Genomic DNA, 13,813 nt, shown 5'->3' with positions numbered 1-13,813 from the left:
ACAGTAAATAATTGTGTCACAAAGACCAATGGTTAGGGAAATCCATGGGATCTTTGCTGCAAGTAGGTCATTGATCACACTTGTGACTGCCATCTCAGGTGAATTTTGGGAGCAGAAACCTGACCTGCTGAGGCTAGAGAATGGATTAGGAAAGAAAGCCGGTTATACATATTAATTTCAACAAATTGAAAAATTTGTATGTTAATAGTTCACCTTTACAAGTCTCAGCAGAATGTTTTAGTATAGTTAATATTTACCTTTTAAGTACTATAGTGAGCAATATTCTGCTGAAGTATCGTAATTGTGAGATGGCTGTCAATTAGTTTTCATTATACTGCAGCATTTTTGTTTATTCCATCCACGTTATGCTCTTCATGTACCTGTCTTAACCACCACTGAACCTAGCCAATTGCTAAAGTATCAAGTAGTTACCAAGCATGGTTTAATAAATGAATCTAACATTTGAACATGCATCTGCAACAGTGCAGAGCATAAATATGAGCTGCATTTATTCACACAAATAAAACAAAAGCAGATTCCCAAGGTGAACAGATTTATTAGAAGCTTTAGGCCAAAAACAGGCTTAGTCAAAGAGACCAAATCCCATATCGTCATCCGATTCCTCAGACTCCTCTTGCTTTTCCTCCTTCTGGGGCGCAGCAGCACTAGGAGCCGAAGCAGCCTCCACAACAGGAGCAGCAACAACAAAGGCCGTTGGATCTGCCAGGAAAGCCTTGACCTGCAAAAAGAGCTTAGTGAGCATAGTCTGAAGATAAATTTAGATAAGATTGACAGGAACAGGACTGAAAAAAAATAGATTAACAGAAAACAGGGTTGTAACATGCTTGCAGTTAATAGCCATCTTTTAGAAAGTACAGCACATGGCATCATCCAAGGACAGCTGTGGCAAAACAATGATTAAACGAATGCAAAATTGCACCCATGTGATCTCTATATACCCAAGATGGCTGAAGGAGAAATTAAGTTTGGCAAATGACAAAAACAGCAGCATATCGCTCATGTAATATATTGGATTTATAGGGAAATGCAATGACACAAAGTATAGTTAGGCCTTCAGACGACTAAGCATTTTTGAAAATCATTACTGTAAGCGATTCTGCAATATCAGCCCCCCCCCACCCCAATCAGCTCTTCCATTACCATGACTCAATGTATTGATCATTTGCAATGTGCACATAAATGCCTAAATTGATTGTTTTTGCAGCCTGTAGTTCACGTTGATTTAATAATATTGAGGTCTCTGTTATTACTTTATATTTCAAAATTATACTGATTTTTTTAATAAGCCAATTAGTCTATTTTCAGTCCTGATATTTAATGTAAATCTTAAAATGTTTGCGCCAACCTGTCTATTCATGTCCACAATCAAGTAAAGTTTGAACCAGGAATACATCACCCACATGTGCTACATCCATTCATTACTAAATAGCTTACCTTGTCTGCCAATGGGAAGCTGTAGTCTGTTTCCACTGCAAGAGCTAAAACGCGCTTGTACCCATTGATGACTGAGTGGGGCACAGAGGCGACCGTGGGATAACCAATCTGTAGACAAATACTGGCCACATTGCGAACACCCTAAAAAAATAATTTGTAACATGCGGTTGTAACTTGCCATTTCATGTCTAGCTGACAAACTGTAAAAGTGCAAGGAATGTATTAGTGACATACCTCCAAAAAGCGAGTTCGCAGAGCATCTTCTGTGATATCCAAGACTTCTGGACTATAAATGCTGCCATTATCATAGACTTGTTGGATGATCAAACCAAAGGAGAAGGGAGATATGTTCAGCATGTTCAGGAGGGTGGCTTCACTGGCACCTACTTTATCTCCAGTCTTAATCAATTGCACATCACTCTGAGAAGATAAAACAGTAATTACAGTCACTCTAAAATGCACCTAAACTAGTCACATGAATTCATCAATGAACTACTCAAACTTTAAAGTAGGGGTGGACATCGGTTTCCGATGGTTCACAACTGTTTTTCTTTTGATGGTGGTTTCACCATTCAATGGCAGCTTTCCGATGGTAGCCACCTTCTAATGGTGTGGAAGTGATGTCCATTCAATGGTAAAATCCAGTTTAACATCAGAAAGTAGCGCGGATTGCTATTGCACAAATCCGAATGTTTTTTCTAGCAAATTTTTTGGAAGTGAAGATTTGTTACCATTGCATTGAATATGTCGATGGCGGAAGCCCAGCCATCATTTGATGGTAGACATCTGATGTCCATCCCCAACTTAACTCTTCAGTAAATGTAATCTATAAAAATTAAACACGTGTCATTGACCTACAAGCCATTCACTTCATCACTTACCAAAATTTCAATAGTTCCTCTGGAGATTTTTGTAGTGATTCCCAAAGCCTGGAAAAAGGAAGTCTTCTCGGGGCCCAAACCTGTATTCTGAGCAGGCACAGTGACATCACAAGGTGCAATGGCACCGGCACGAGCAGACGCGGGCACCTAACAAATTGACAGAATTAGCTAAATATTTTAAACATTGACAAACGTGCCATTCCTGTAGAACATACAGAATCCAAGCTGACTACTGTAATGAATACAGCGATACTGTCTACCTGGAAGAAGTTAGCATGATTCTGAGGAAGTTATGGTCTTTAATTACACCATCATGTTCCACTTGAAATGTTATAGTTGTACCCACTAATAACGTATTCTAAAACAAAGGCTAAACTGTTCCCAGTAGAATAGAAAATAGTCCGATAGCATGTTAGAAGAAATATGTAAACGTACCAACCTAACAGGAAAACACTAATGTTGGCCATACACCAGCACGATTTTGTGCTGATTTTTGACGAGTCGTATGATGGATCTTGTGAAAAATCGTATTTTTTTAGTAGGATATGATCCGATGCGCGCTCCCGCAGCTCCTAAAATTGGATCATATGATCAGATGTGCAGCCTATATTGTCCATCGTATCGTGTGCAGATCGTACCGTAAAATTTAGTGCATGAGATGCATCGTGTGTCCATTCATGTAATTTCAATGACAATTTCCAGATGAGCGCGTGCGGCACACGATTGATCGTAGGACAGATCGTGTGTAAAGAAAAACACCAAATCGTACCGCCGGGAGCTCCGGGGAATCGTATCATATGCTGGTCGTGCAGGTGTATGGCCAGCACTGGAGGGATAAATTTTAGCCTTAATCGACAACCACGGAGCACACTTATAATCACCTTGTTGGCTAATAACATGTCTCGAACTTCCGTGAGATCCTCCTTTGTAAAAACAAAACCCACATTTCCCTTGATGTGAGGCAGAAGCCTGTCCAAAAATGAAAAAAATAAATAAATGATGGCTTGATGCAAGTCAAAAGCATACAAATAAGTATTACAAAGCATCACTCACTTCTCTAGAGCAGAGTTATTCTCCAAATGTCCACGGATAGCTTTGCGCATCATTGTGTTCTTCCCCATCAGCACAACGGCTTTCCCTCGCAGGGACATACGGATCTGTTGCATTTGCTTTGAACCAACATTGTCCGCCCCCACGATAAAGCATTTTGGGTAATCATCCAGCAATTGCTGTAAGAAAATAAACAACCAATTTCTGAATTGCAATAAACAAAATGTAGGTGGGTAAATTCAGTACCATTTAAGTAGATCAGAAAAAAACTGGCCTTTACCCATATGGCAGAAGATAGAAAAGCAACCAAGACTGTTATTAACTAACAATGAATTGCACAAGTTATTTATGGTTCTAAAAACTAGTTAAAAGTAATTGGAGGCAGCCTTATCAAGTCACTTTGCATAGATGTTCCATCAAACTGTATTACCAACCACTGTGTGAGAAACAAGTGTCCCAATGCTTGGCAGGATGTCAGAAGTAGCCAAGTATGATTGGTACATTTCTGTGTTTCTCTTAAGAACCTCATCTAATTCTAACAAAGTTAAGAGACAGATGTTGGAATGTGTAAAAGTCAAAAGTGGCTAATTGTTGCATTTAAACTATGGTGTATATTTATAGAACATTGAACCGGAAACATACAGAACCATTTTTGAATACAATTAGAAACTTACAATGATTTTCAGGAAATAGTTTGACTTCCACGAAGCCCTGTCTTCCCTGGGCATCTTGACAGTGCTTCCAAGGATTGCCACAAAAAGGGTTTAAAGACTAGATGATCCTGTGTGACAAGATACAGTGCAAAGATTAATTACTAGTCTAATATATGGACCAAGTGAATAGTATAAAAATCTATTACACCATGTTACACAGGTAATAACTACTTATGTAAAACATCCATTTAAATTTTAAAACAAAAGCTGTATATAATTGAATAAAATGACATGAAAGGACTGAGATGTGCCCTGCTTCTGCACATGATGCCATAATAGGAGGAGGGAAACTCTTTAACCTGCCAATCTGAGCACCAGCTGTACAGTTGGATAGGTTGTCACATTAACTGAAATTGCTACTATCAGACATCATATCCCATCATACCACTGTTCAGAGGATGTAGGAAGCAAAGTGTGTGGTCTATTGAGGATGTAACAGATTCTCAAACTCGGTCCTCAGGACCCCAAATGGTGCATGTTTTATAGGTCTCCTCACAGAATCACAAGTTAAATAATTTGCTCCACCTGTGGATCTTTTAATGTGTGTCAGTGAGTAATTAATATACCTGTGCTAGGTGACCTGTGTGGGGTACTGAGGATTGCATTTGAGAACCACTGATTTAGAAAAATGCTGCAATGGAAAGTCATTTTAACACTATGCTACCTCACACCTTATACCTAAAGCACTATTGTAGTTTAGCAATCATGTAATATGAGTACAACAGCTGCCTGAAGTATGGGAAAGCAAGCACTGAAATATTGAGAGAGATACAGCAAGGAGTCTATACTGGGAAAAACACCATAATTGTCACATATAGAACACAAGTCCGCAATGCCTATTCAAATTTCAGTTAATGCAGCTTGCAATTGTATTTCCAGTACAGGTTGAGTCTCCCATATCCAAAATGCTTGGGACCAGGGGTATTTTGGATAACGGAATATTCCGTATTTTGGAATATTTGCATATCAATGAAATATCTTGGGAATGGGACCCAAATTACACACAGAATGCATTTATGTGTTATATACACCTTATACACAGCCTGCAGGTCATTTTACTCTATATTTTCAATAATTTTGTGGCTCAAGCAAAGTTTGTGTACAGAAATTAATTTATATTTCAAAAACACAGCCTGAAGGTCATTTTATACAATATTTGTAATAATTTGTGCCTTAGAAAAAGTTTGAGGGAATAGGGTAAAAGCCGGAAACAAAGTTAATGCATTGAAAAAGCCGGAAAGCCAAAGTAAATGTATTCGAAAAGCCGGAAATCAAAGAAAATGTATTCGAAAAGCCGGAAATTAAAGAAAATGTATTCGAAAAGCCGGAAATCAAAGAAAATGTATTCGAAAAGCCGGAAATCAAAGTAAATGTATTCGAAAAGCCGGAAATCAAAGTAAATGTATTCGAAAAGCCGGAAATCAAAGTAAATGTATTAGAAAAGCCGGAAATCATAGTAAATGTATTAGAAAAGCCGGAAATCGTATAACATGTATTGAAAAAGCCGGAAATCATAGCACATGTATTAAAAAAACTAAAAAATTTGCATGTACGAAAAGCCGCCTCTAATAGGATAGCATGATACGCATTTTTGGTGAAAAGTTTGCACCAGTGTAAACTTTTCGACAAACTGCAGCTTTTTACAGCTAATTGGATGTGGCCCTTAATATGAATTCCAGATTTTTTTAATTCATTTACTATGGTTTCCGGCTTTTTCAATTCATTAACTTTGGTTTCCAACTTTTTCAATGCATTTAATAAGATTTCCGGCTTTTTCAATACACTTTTCATGGTTTCCGGCATTTACCCACAGCCAAGTTTATGTACATTGAACCATCAAAAAGCAAAGGTTTCATTAACTCAGTCATGCCAAAATTATGTCGTATTTCGGAATATTTGGATATGGAAGACTCAACCTGTAGTATACTACTGTAACTAGACATACTATCCCTGCAATGTGGCTAAAGTACCAAGCCCAAATTTCTTGAACAGAAAACGATGCAAGCAGGGAACTTCTAATTAAATTGCATCCTCAGGTGTATAGAGTGCAGGTAAGTCTGAGCTAACTCCAATTCTTTAAGTAACCCATACAGGGATCTATTTACGAAGCCTTGGCTGGAGATAAAGTACCAGTCACCCAGCTCCTGTCATTTTTCAAACAGCCTGTGACATGGCAGTTAGGAGTGGATTGGCTGCTTTTATCTCCATCCAAGCCTTTAGTAAATAGTGAATTACAGTGTCATATTATAGGTTCTCAATGGTCTTAAAAATGCCAATCAAGTTAAGCCACAAAATGAATTCTGCAAGTCAGATTTAAGAACCATTAACCAGCTTCTGTCATTGTATAGCATGTGCTAGATGAATGATCACACATTCTGATTGTTTGCTATGGGCAACCTCCACTTTCTCGCTTTTAATGGTTTAATACAGCTACTCTTTAATCACTTCAGTTAACATATGGCACTGGGCAGTCAGCCATTCATTCTGCTGGATGTAGGGCACAGACACAGAATTACTGCGGTCATTACAGGAACATGCATAGTACCCCACACAGGCGCAAGTTTATTAAAGAAAACTGAAACCACCACACTGACGCCCCACTGTCACAGCAGTGATGGGTGGGAGGCTGAGTGCTATCTGGAGGAGCTGGCGCAGCATGAACATGGCAGCCCAAGAGCATGTGCGGATAGCCCATACATCGGGACTACACATGGCCGCGGCGGCAGCATAGTACTAGTGCGGCAGACAGCGACACCCGGTTACACGGAAGCCCCGAGTGTGTGCATAGTGCTGGATAGTCACAGGAGGCCTCATAGCTGCTCGCCGGCTGCTACTACTACTAGGCCGCACATACCTCACACAAGGACTCCGGGACGTAAAAGAGATCGCGCTGCGGCCACAGCACTTTTATATTACATGATCACAGCCAATCAACAAGCAGGACGGCTACGGAAACGATTCTGGTTGGTCATGTTTTGTTGATGGTCCGCTCTCTATTGGACAAATCGAATAGTCAATCAACTAGGGCTCTTAAATAAAACCGTGACGCTAATTTCAGACTGTATTTCAGTTCAGAAATAAACCAGCGCCCCTAGTGGAGCGGATGTAATATTACTACTTTACATTATTTTTTTTTCCATCTGTAATGGGATTTGAATGGTAAAATCTCAGATCCTGCCAAACTCTACATCACTGTTGTTTGTGTAGGCACAAAGAATTGCATTGCTGGAGAAGCGAATTAAGGGAGTATTGACGCACACCTGTTATGATCACATATTTTAGCAAGCTTACACTTTGTTGATAAATGAATAGCTTCACATATAACAAATCATGCCCTCACATATAACTTTTTTTACATTTATATAACAATCACAGTGTACAACCGAAATCAATTGTATGTGGTCAGCTAAAGATTGCTATAAAATTGAACACTATGAAGAAAACTAAACAAAAGGTGTCTAGTTGAGTGAAGTGGTCCATAGCTTCAAATGCAGTACATATTGCATAGTATCATTTTTTTCTTTGCTTCTGTCCATCAGAACAGACAAAATGTTATATTACTTATAAAAAATGATGGTGGGGATCTCTGAGGATACAATTGGCTATTCTGCTATTGTGAAACTTTATTTAAAGCTAAAAATATGTACTACAAATATATGGGTGAGAAAAAGGAGGTAAACAAATGATTGATTTTATATTTATACATCTTAATCCAAGGTCACATGTTTCAAACTATTTACACTTTGGACCTCATTCAGAGTCGGTCGAAGCGGCCGCACGGTCGTACGGGAAAAGGGGCCAGATATGCAAATGATTCCCTCGCAGGTTGCGTCCCTTAGTTCGGATCGGTTACTGGCCGACCAAGGGGAGGAAGCGGTCGGATGACAAAAAATACGCCCCCTTCTCGTACGCATTACACGTCATCTCCGGGCATATAAGGATTAATCGCGAGCATCGGTTACCATCGGAACTGGTCGTAGAGCTTAAGGTTGACCATACCCTCTCTTAAGCTCTACGATCATGTCAGTGTAAAAACCTCCCATGTCACATGTGCCATAACGCTACTTTGCTAATTATGCACTCCCATAAACCGTATGCACTCCCATAAAACGCTGTTCGCATAATTAGGCACGCCTGCGTTCGGATCTCCACTCCCCCGTTTTCAAGTACCTTCCCCTGTTACCACCCACAAACGCCTCAATCTGTCACTCAAACTACCGACCTGGCTGTGTTCAAGGAGAGAGACATTTCTGATCGTAGCGGCTAGCTTGCGCACGCACTTTGCGAGCTTTACGCATGCGCAGTATAGCGAACATCGGTGGCGTACGACCGTGCGGCCGCTTCGACCGACTCTGAATGAGGTCCATTATCCCAAAAATTTACATTTTTAATAACCAGGCCAAATCTGCCCAGAACAGGGGCAGAAGTATGGGAGACAATGGAGGGGCACCTACCTCCATCACCCACAATATATTCACCCCATTTAGGGCTGTAAATATGGGGAATAGGGGTGCACTAAATGATAACTTCCCTCCGGGCGTCTGGGATGAACTTCCGCCACTGGCCCAGAATGACTTTTTTGTGTGCTTGTTTCTGACAATAATGTGGTGAGGACAGAAGGCGCACAAGTTGAAGTCATGGTTTTGCCCAGGTCTCAGATGCTGGGATACATGGCTTAGACTGGGTACGCTCATAGAAGAGCAAATAGGCACTAGAAGAAAGGACCTCTTGTATGTTTGCTATGCGCACAGTAGGTTCTGATTCAGAGATGTACGCTAACCCGATGGTAACCATACATCTCTGATGGTTTAGGGTTTGCGCATGCACAGAACGGATCATGTGATCTCGCTCGCAGATCCCCCCCCCCCAAGCCACAACATGATGGACATGCCGTGGCGTTTGGGGGGCAGAGTGAGGCGTGGCTGGCCGCCTTTCCTGGAAATGGGGTGGTGTTGCCCCCCATTGCTTCGGTGGACGCAAATTTGCTGGCCTCCCAGCGCCCAGGACTTGACCAGGTTGTAGTTATTTATAGCTTCCGCAGTCTGGCCGAGGAAGCAACCAACGTGACCATCGGTTGCGATGGTGATCCCAGGCTGCGACTGCAGTCGCATTTATGGGATCGCAGATGCAGGAAAGAGGTATCTGTTCCCTACAGACACCTCCTGCTGCATTTGCATTTTAGATGGAAGGAATTGTACAGTCGTTCACAGATGGATTAAGGCTTGTGGGGGCCCCTTCAAGCCACAAGGAGCCTACTCCACCCAGTCCCACGGAGCCTACCAAACCCTCCCCAAGCCACATAGAGCCTATCACCACCCCAAGCCACAAGTAACTACCAACCCCGCTATGCATGTGATAACGCAGGAATATGTGGATGTACATATTCCTTCAGCAATTCACAAATATATGCATGTTTATATTACTTTCTTTTCTTGCACTGCAATGTAGAGTATATAGAAATAATTAAGAATATATAAATTGGTTGTGTAAGTTGCAGAAGACCGCATTTGTCGAATGGCCTCAGGCCTAGAGAGGATAAGGCCTTCCTTTTTCTCTCTAAATGTAAGCAAGTGTATGTCTGATGCAGCAGCCATCTTGTTTAGATATTTTAGCTAAAGGTATGTTAAATAATGTATTAAAAAGTATGTAGATATAAGTTTAGTAATTTATTTCTTTGCAGGTGTGAATAACTGCAGAGATATGTATAGGTTAAACTGCTATATACAATGGTTAGCAATAAGAATTATGGGTTTAAAATGTATTGGTTTTAACATGTGCAGAATTGCAGATAGCAAGTCTTAGTTTTTATAAACAAAAAGAGTTAAATCAAGATGGCATTTGTCTCCAATAGTCAGAGGTGAAGGCTAGATGAGCAATTATGTTAGAATTCTACATGGGAACAGAAAGATAACACCGGATAGTGTCAATATTATGGATAAGACACCCATAACCAATTAAGGCCTAGCACGTATGAATAATAACTTAATTAATATTCCCCATTGGGTTAACTGGAGGTATAGCCAAAATCATGGTATAAAACTTAGCAGAGAGGGAGGGGGAGCAGTCGGAGAACAGAGGAGAGAGAGCACACAAGGAGGGTCTGGGGGTGCCGGTGCGGTTGCCGCATGTATATATGAAATATGGCTGACTGGTATTCTGCACTGGGTGTCACAAATTTATTTTGCAAGTATTCCCTACTGCTGCTGATATAGGGCCTGATTCAGACCCACTTGCGAGCGGCTGTCCGCTCGCAAGTGGGTCGATGGTGTGCACTGCGCATGCGCACGACGGAGGGAGCTGTGGGTGGTGACCCACAGCTATACGAGCGTCCAGGAGGACGCTCCATAGTTATGGAGGTGGGCCCTGATTCAGAGCGAGCGCTCTGGTCAGATCGTCCGGCTCTGAATCAGGGCCATAATCTGTTTTTGTTGTGAGTCTGCACTGGCAAAATACATGTATAATTAAGCTGTCTTTAAGTAAAAGCATTGTCATTTATTTTAGAATCAGTATTTGTGTGAATTATTTCATTATCTTTTAAAATAAGTAAGGTTTGTAAATAATCTAGAACATATCACGTTATCACATGTCTCCTAGATGACTTATGATTGTCACACAACATATATAGGGGTTGTAGCGCGGAAACTCTGTCAATTTATCTGTGTGTCTACCTGCAGCAGACCCCATAACAAAACAGAACTATCCAGTGCGCAAGGAAACCAATTACCTATTTGATTTTACAGGAAAAGTAGATGGCTAAATACACAATTATGCATTTTTTTGTCTTATAGAAAACCTAAATTAACCCCAATCTTTAAAATCTAAGAGCCTATTTATCAAGCATATTTTTCATCAAATTATGTAGAAAATGCAGTTTCTGTATAATTTTATGAATTGTTGCTATGTGCTACAGCCTCATTCAGAAGATTTAACAGAAATCTCCTGCAATATTAGCGCTGCTGACCACAGTCCCCATTATTATCAATAGGGACTATGGTCTGACCCCTATGTACCAAACTTTGGTACTGTATGATTACACCATCCTCAGATGGTGTAAACCACTTTAATCCTGTGAAGGCAATCTCACAGGAGAGGGATCTCCCGAATCTGATTGTATGCATGCACAGTGTCAGATTCCCCCTAAAGAGTTTTCCCAAAAGTGAAAGACACTTCAAATATGCTGGGAGAGTAACTTGCAGGGAGAACGTTTAGTGCTACCACTGTCCCTGTGAGTTACAGTCAGTACATAGTGGACAGCTTTTAATTTAAAATGAAAATATCCGCCACAGTACGGATTGATAATAATCGCAGCAGTGCAATGATTATTATTCATAGGCTCTCTAGTCTTTAAAGAAATGTTGTACAAAAATATATTCCTATAGGCATGGCATAGCGTGGGCAACGCAAGTGGAGCTAGTGCTCCGGGCGTCGAGGTTGACAGGGAGCCCAATCCTGGGAGAACTGGTACTCCCCCCACATACCATCACAGTTAATAGACCTCTTAGGTTTGTTATCCCCGAGCTCTGGCAGAACTTAGCAGCAGCATCAAGAAAGCATGCAGGAGCATGCCCCCCCATTCAGAATACATAGATGGCTAGGGAGTGCATGCCAATCAATGAGACATAACCCACCTTTTCTTTCTTCAACACCCAAAATTGATTGAGCACATTGTTTGGCTGGCTTTCCTGCTATTTTCCAATCTTGCTCTCCCCCGTCAGGAGTAGCTCAGGGGCTGTGCTTTTGCTGAAGAAGGATGATCCTGGTCCTTTGTCTCTTGTTTCATGAATCTTTTTGCGCTGATGCTGGTTCAAATATGCATTCCAGTGTATTCCCACCACTAGTGTGTGTCATGGGTCAGTGTGAGTCTAGATAACAATAATAGTAATAATAAAGTGTATTATATATAATCGGATGTCCCAACAGAAACTCTCCTTAAGCATCTGTGTACTGCAGATCACATAGTCATGTTCTCTGCATTACATTACCTCCATTTTCACTTATTGGTGTGCTTTGAAGGCGGTACTCCGTGGCACTTCCATTCAGAAAGGTGCTCAACTTAAAGCCCATTACCGAAAAATGCAAAATGACTTAGAATCTACCCTATGATCCTTGGAATCCCAGAATCAAGCCCATCCCATCAGAGCATTGCATAAACAGCTCCAGGAGGTTCGAAAGCAGCTTCAAAAACTGTTTATGCTTCATATGCTCTCAGCTCTTGCTTGCCTATGCCATAGGTTTTACACTGCTGGAAATAAGGCTTCACACCTCCTAGCTCGTAAACTTTGTGGCCGTCAAGCCCGTAATAGAATTGAATGTCTTCTCACGCCTTCGGGTTCAAAATGTTTTAATCCCCTTGACATTGCCAATTTGTTTTCAGAATATTATGCAAAATTATATAATTTACATGAAGACCCTTCCACTCCCCAGCCTTCAGCTGCCATTATTTCTTCCTTTTTAGACAGCTTGTCTCTTCCTTTATTAGATGAAGATAGCCTGGCATTCTTAAACGACCCTTGGTCTCTGAAGGAGATACAGTTAGTGATCCAGCAACTCCCTAAGGGTAAGGCCCCTGGCCCTGATGGCTTAATAAATTCCTTTTACTCCGCATTCAGAGAGGTTCTTTCCCCAATTCTTCTGGAATATCTTCATCCCACCTGGGACCAATCCGACTGGAAAAGGGGGCTTTGAGAGGATGAGGCAATAGAGACAGGAATATTCCACTCTGACAGTAGTTTGGTGCCAGCTTCTAAGGATGATATGACAAATGTAGAGCCATCCTTCCGCAACAAAAGCTTCACTGGGAAACCCCAGCGGTATTGAATATCATTATCACGAAGTGCTTATGTGATGGCTTGAAAAGTCCTGCGTTTGTTTACAGTGTGGGTCAAGAGATCTGGGAATAACTGGAGATTGTTTAGAACCTCCGTAACTTCCGCTAGCCGTACAGCTCCAAGGATATTCTCCTTAACGTGAAAAAATTGAGGCGTAGCAGGACATCTAGGGGGAAGCTTCCAGGGTCTGAGTGGTGTTTAGGAAGATGATGAATGTGATCAATCAACAGGTCTCGGACCTCCGCAGAAGGTAATAACTTTTTAAAAAGAGTCAGAGCAAAGTCCTGGAGATCATCATTAGGCACGGATTCTGGAACACCCCTGATCTTGACATTATTTCTCTTGGATCTATCCTCCAAGTCAGCAAGTTTGTCCTTAACAGATGTTAGTTCCGTCAGAACCGAATTATGGGAGGTAAGGAGATCGTTGTGGGAGGACACCAATTCCTGCATTTCAGTTTCCAAATTGTTAGTGCGGTCTTCTACATTCGTTACCTCAACGGACAGTTGTTTAACGGAGGTTTGGAAATCGAAGGTGAGATCCGTTTGAAATGCCTGAAGCATCTGGTGAAGCATACGGACTGTGGGCCTGATTCAGACCCGCTCGCGAGCGCTATGTGCTCGCAAGCGGGTCGATGGTGGCCCAGTGCACATGCGCACGACAGAGCCGGCTCTGTTGTGCGCATGCGCGAGACCTGGATAGCGACGGGCAATCCGTCGCTCCGGTTCTCGTACCAAAGCATTCACAACTGACAGCAGCCTCCGGACGATCCCACACTGCCTCCCCTAGCTCCATGTCACAGCTCCCACTGGCAGGGGACAGGGCAACCATTGTCCCCTGCTCCCGCACATCACTCACTGCTCCCGCTGGTTGGGGCTCATTAGCT

General features: G+C 41.6%; 1 protein-coding gene across 1 annotated transcript; it reads right to left on the bottom strand.

The window, feature by feature from the left end:
- Positions 1–536: 536 nt before the first annotated feature.
- Positions 537–7,055, bottom strand: RPLP0 (ribosomal protein lateral stalk subunit P0). The gene is made up of 8 exons (XM_088465267.1): positions 6,954–7,055; positions 4,061–4,167; positions 3,390–3,565; positions 3,218–3,305; positions 2,337–2,483; positions 1,690–1,875; positions 1,456–1,596; positions 537–739 (listed from the first exon to the last, which is right to left on the bottom strand). Exons 2-8 carry the CDS (start codon positions 4,112–4,114, stop codon positions 584–586), a joined length of 948 nt encoding a protein of 315 aa, XP_088321393.1. The 5' UTR covers positions 4,115–4,167; positions 6,954–7,055; the 3' UTR covers positions 537–583.
- Positions 7,056–13,813: the final 6,758 nt, after the last annotated feature.

This window comes from Taudactylus pleione, unplaced genomic scaffold (assembly GCF_031769625.1).
Source record: "Taudactylus pleione unplaced genomic scaffold, aTauple2 ptg000062l, whole genome shotgun sequence".
Classification (NCBI taxonomy): domain Eukaryota; kingdom Metazoa; phylum Chordata; class Amphibia; order Anura; family Myobatrachidae; genus Taudactylus; species Taudactylus pleione.
Note: the sequence above shows the minus strand (reverse complement) of the source record. Positions and strands in the feature narration are given on the sequence as shown.

Excerpts from the sequence above, each read along its gene's own strand:
- RPLP0 (XM_088465267.1), bottom strand. The coding sequence starts at position 4,114 with ATGCCCAGGGAAGACAGGGCTTCGTGGAAGTCAAACTATTTCCTGAAA. Across the intron at positions 3,306-3,389 it reads AATAACTCTGCTCTAGAGAA|GCTTCTGCCTCACATCAAGG; the intron begins GTGAGTGATGCT and ends ATTTTTGGACAG. Across the intron at positions 1,597-1,689 it reads TGCGAACTCGCTTTTTGGAG|GGTGTTCGCAATGTGGCCAG; the intron begins GTATGTCACTAA and ends TTATTTTTTTAG.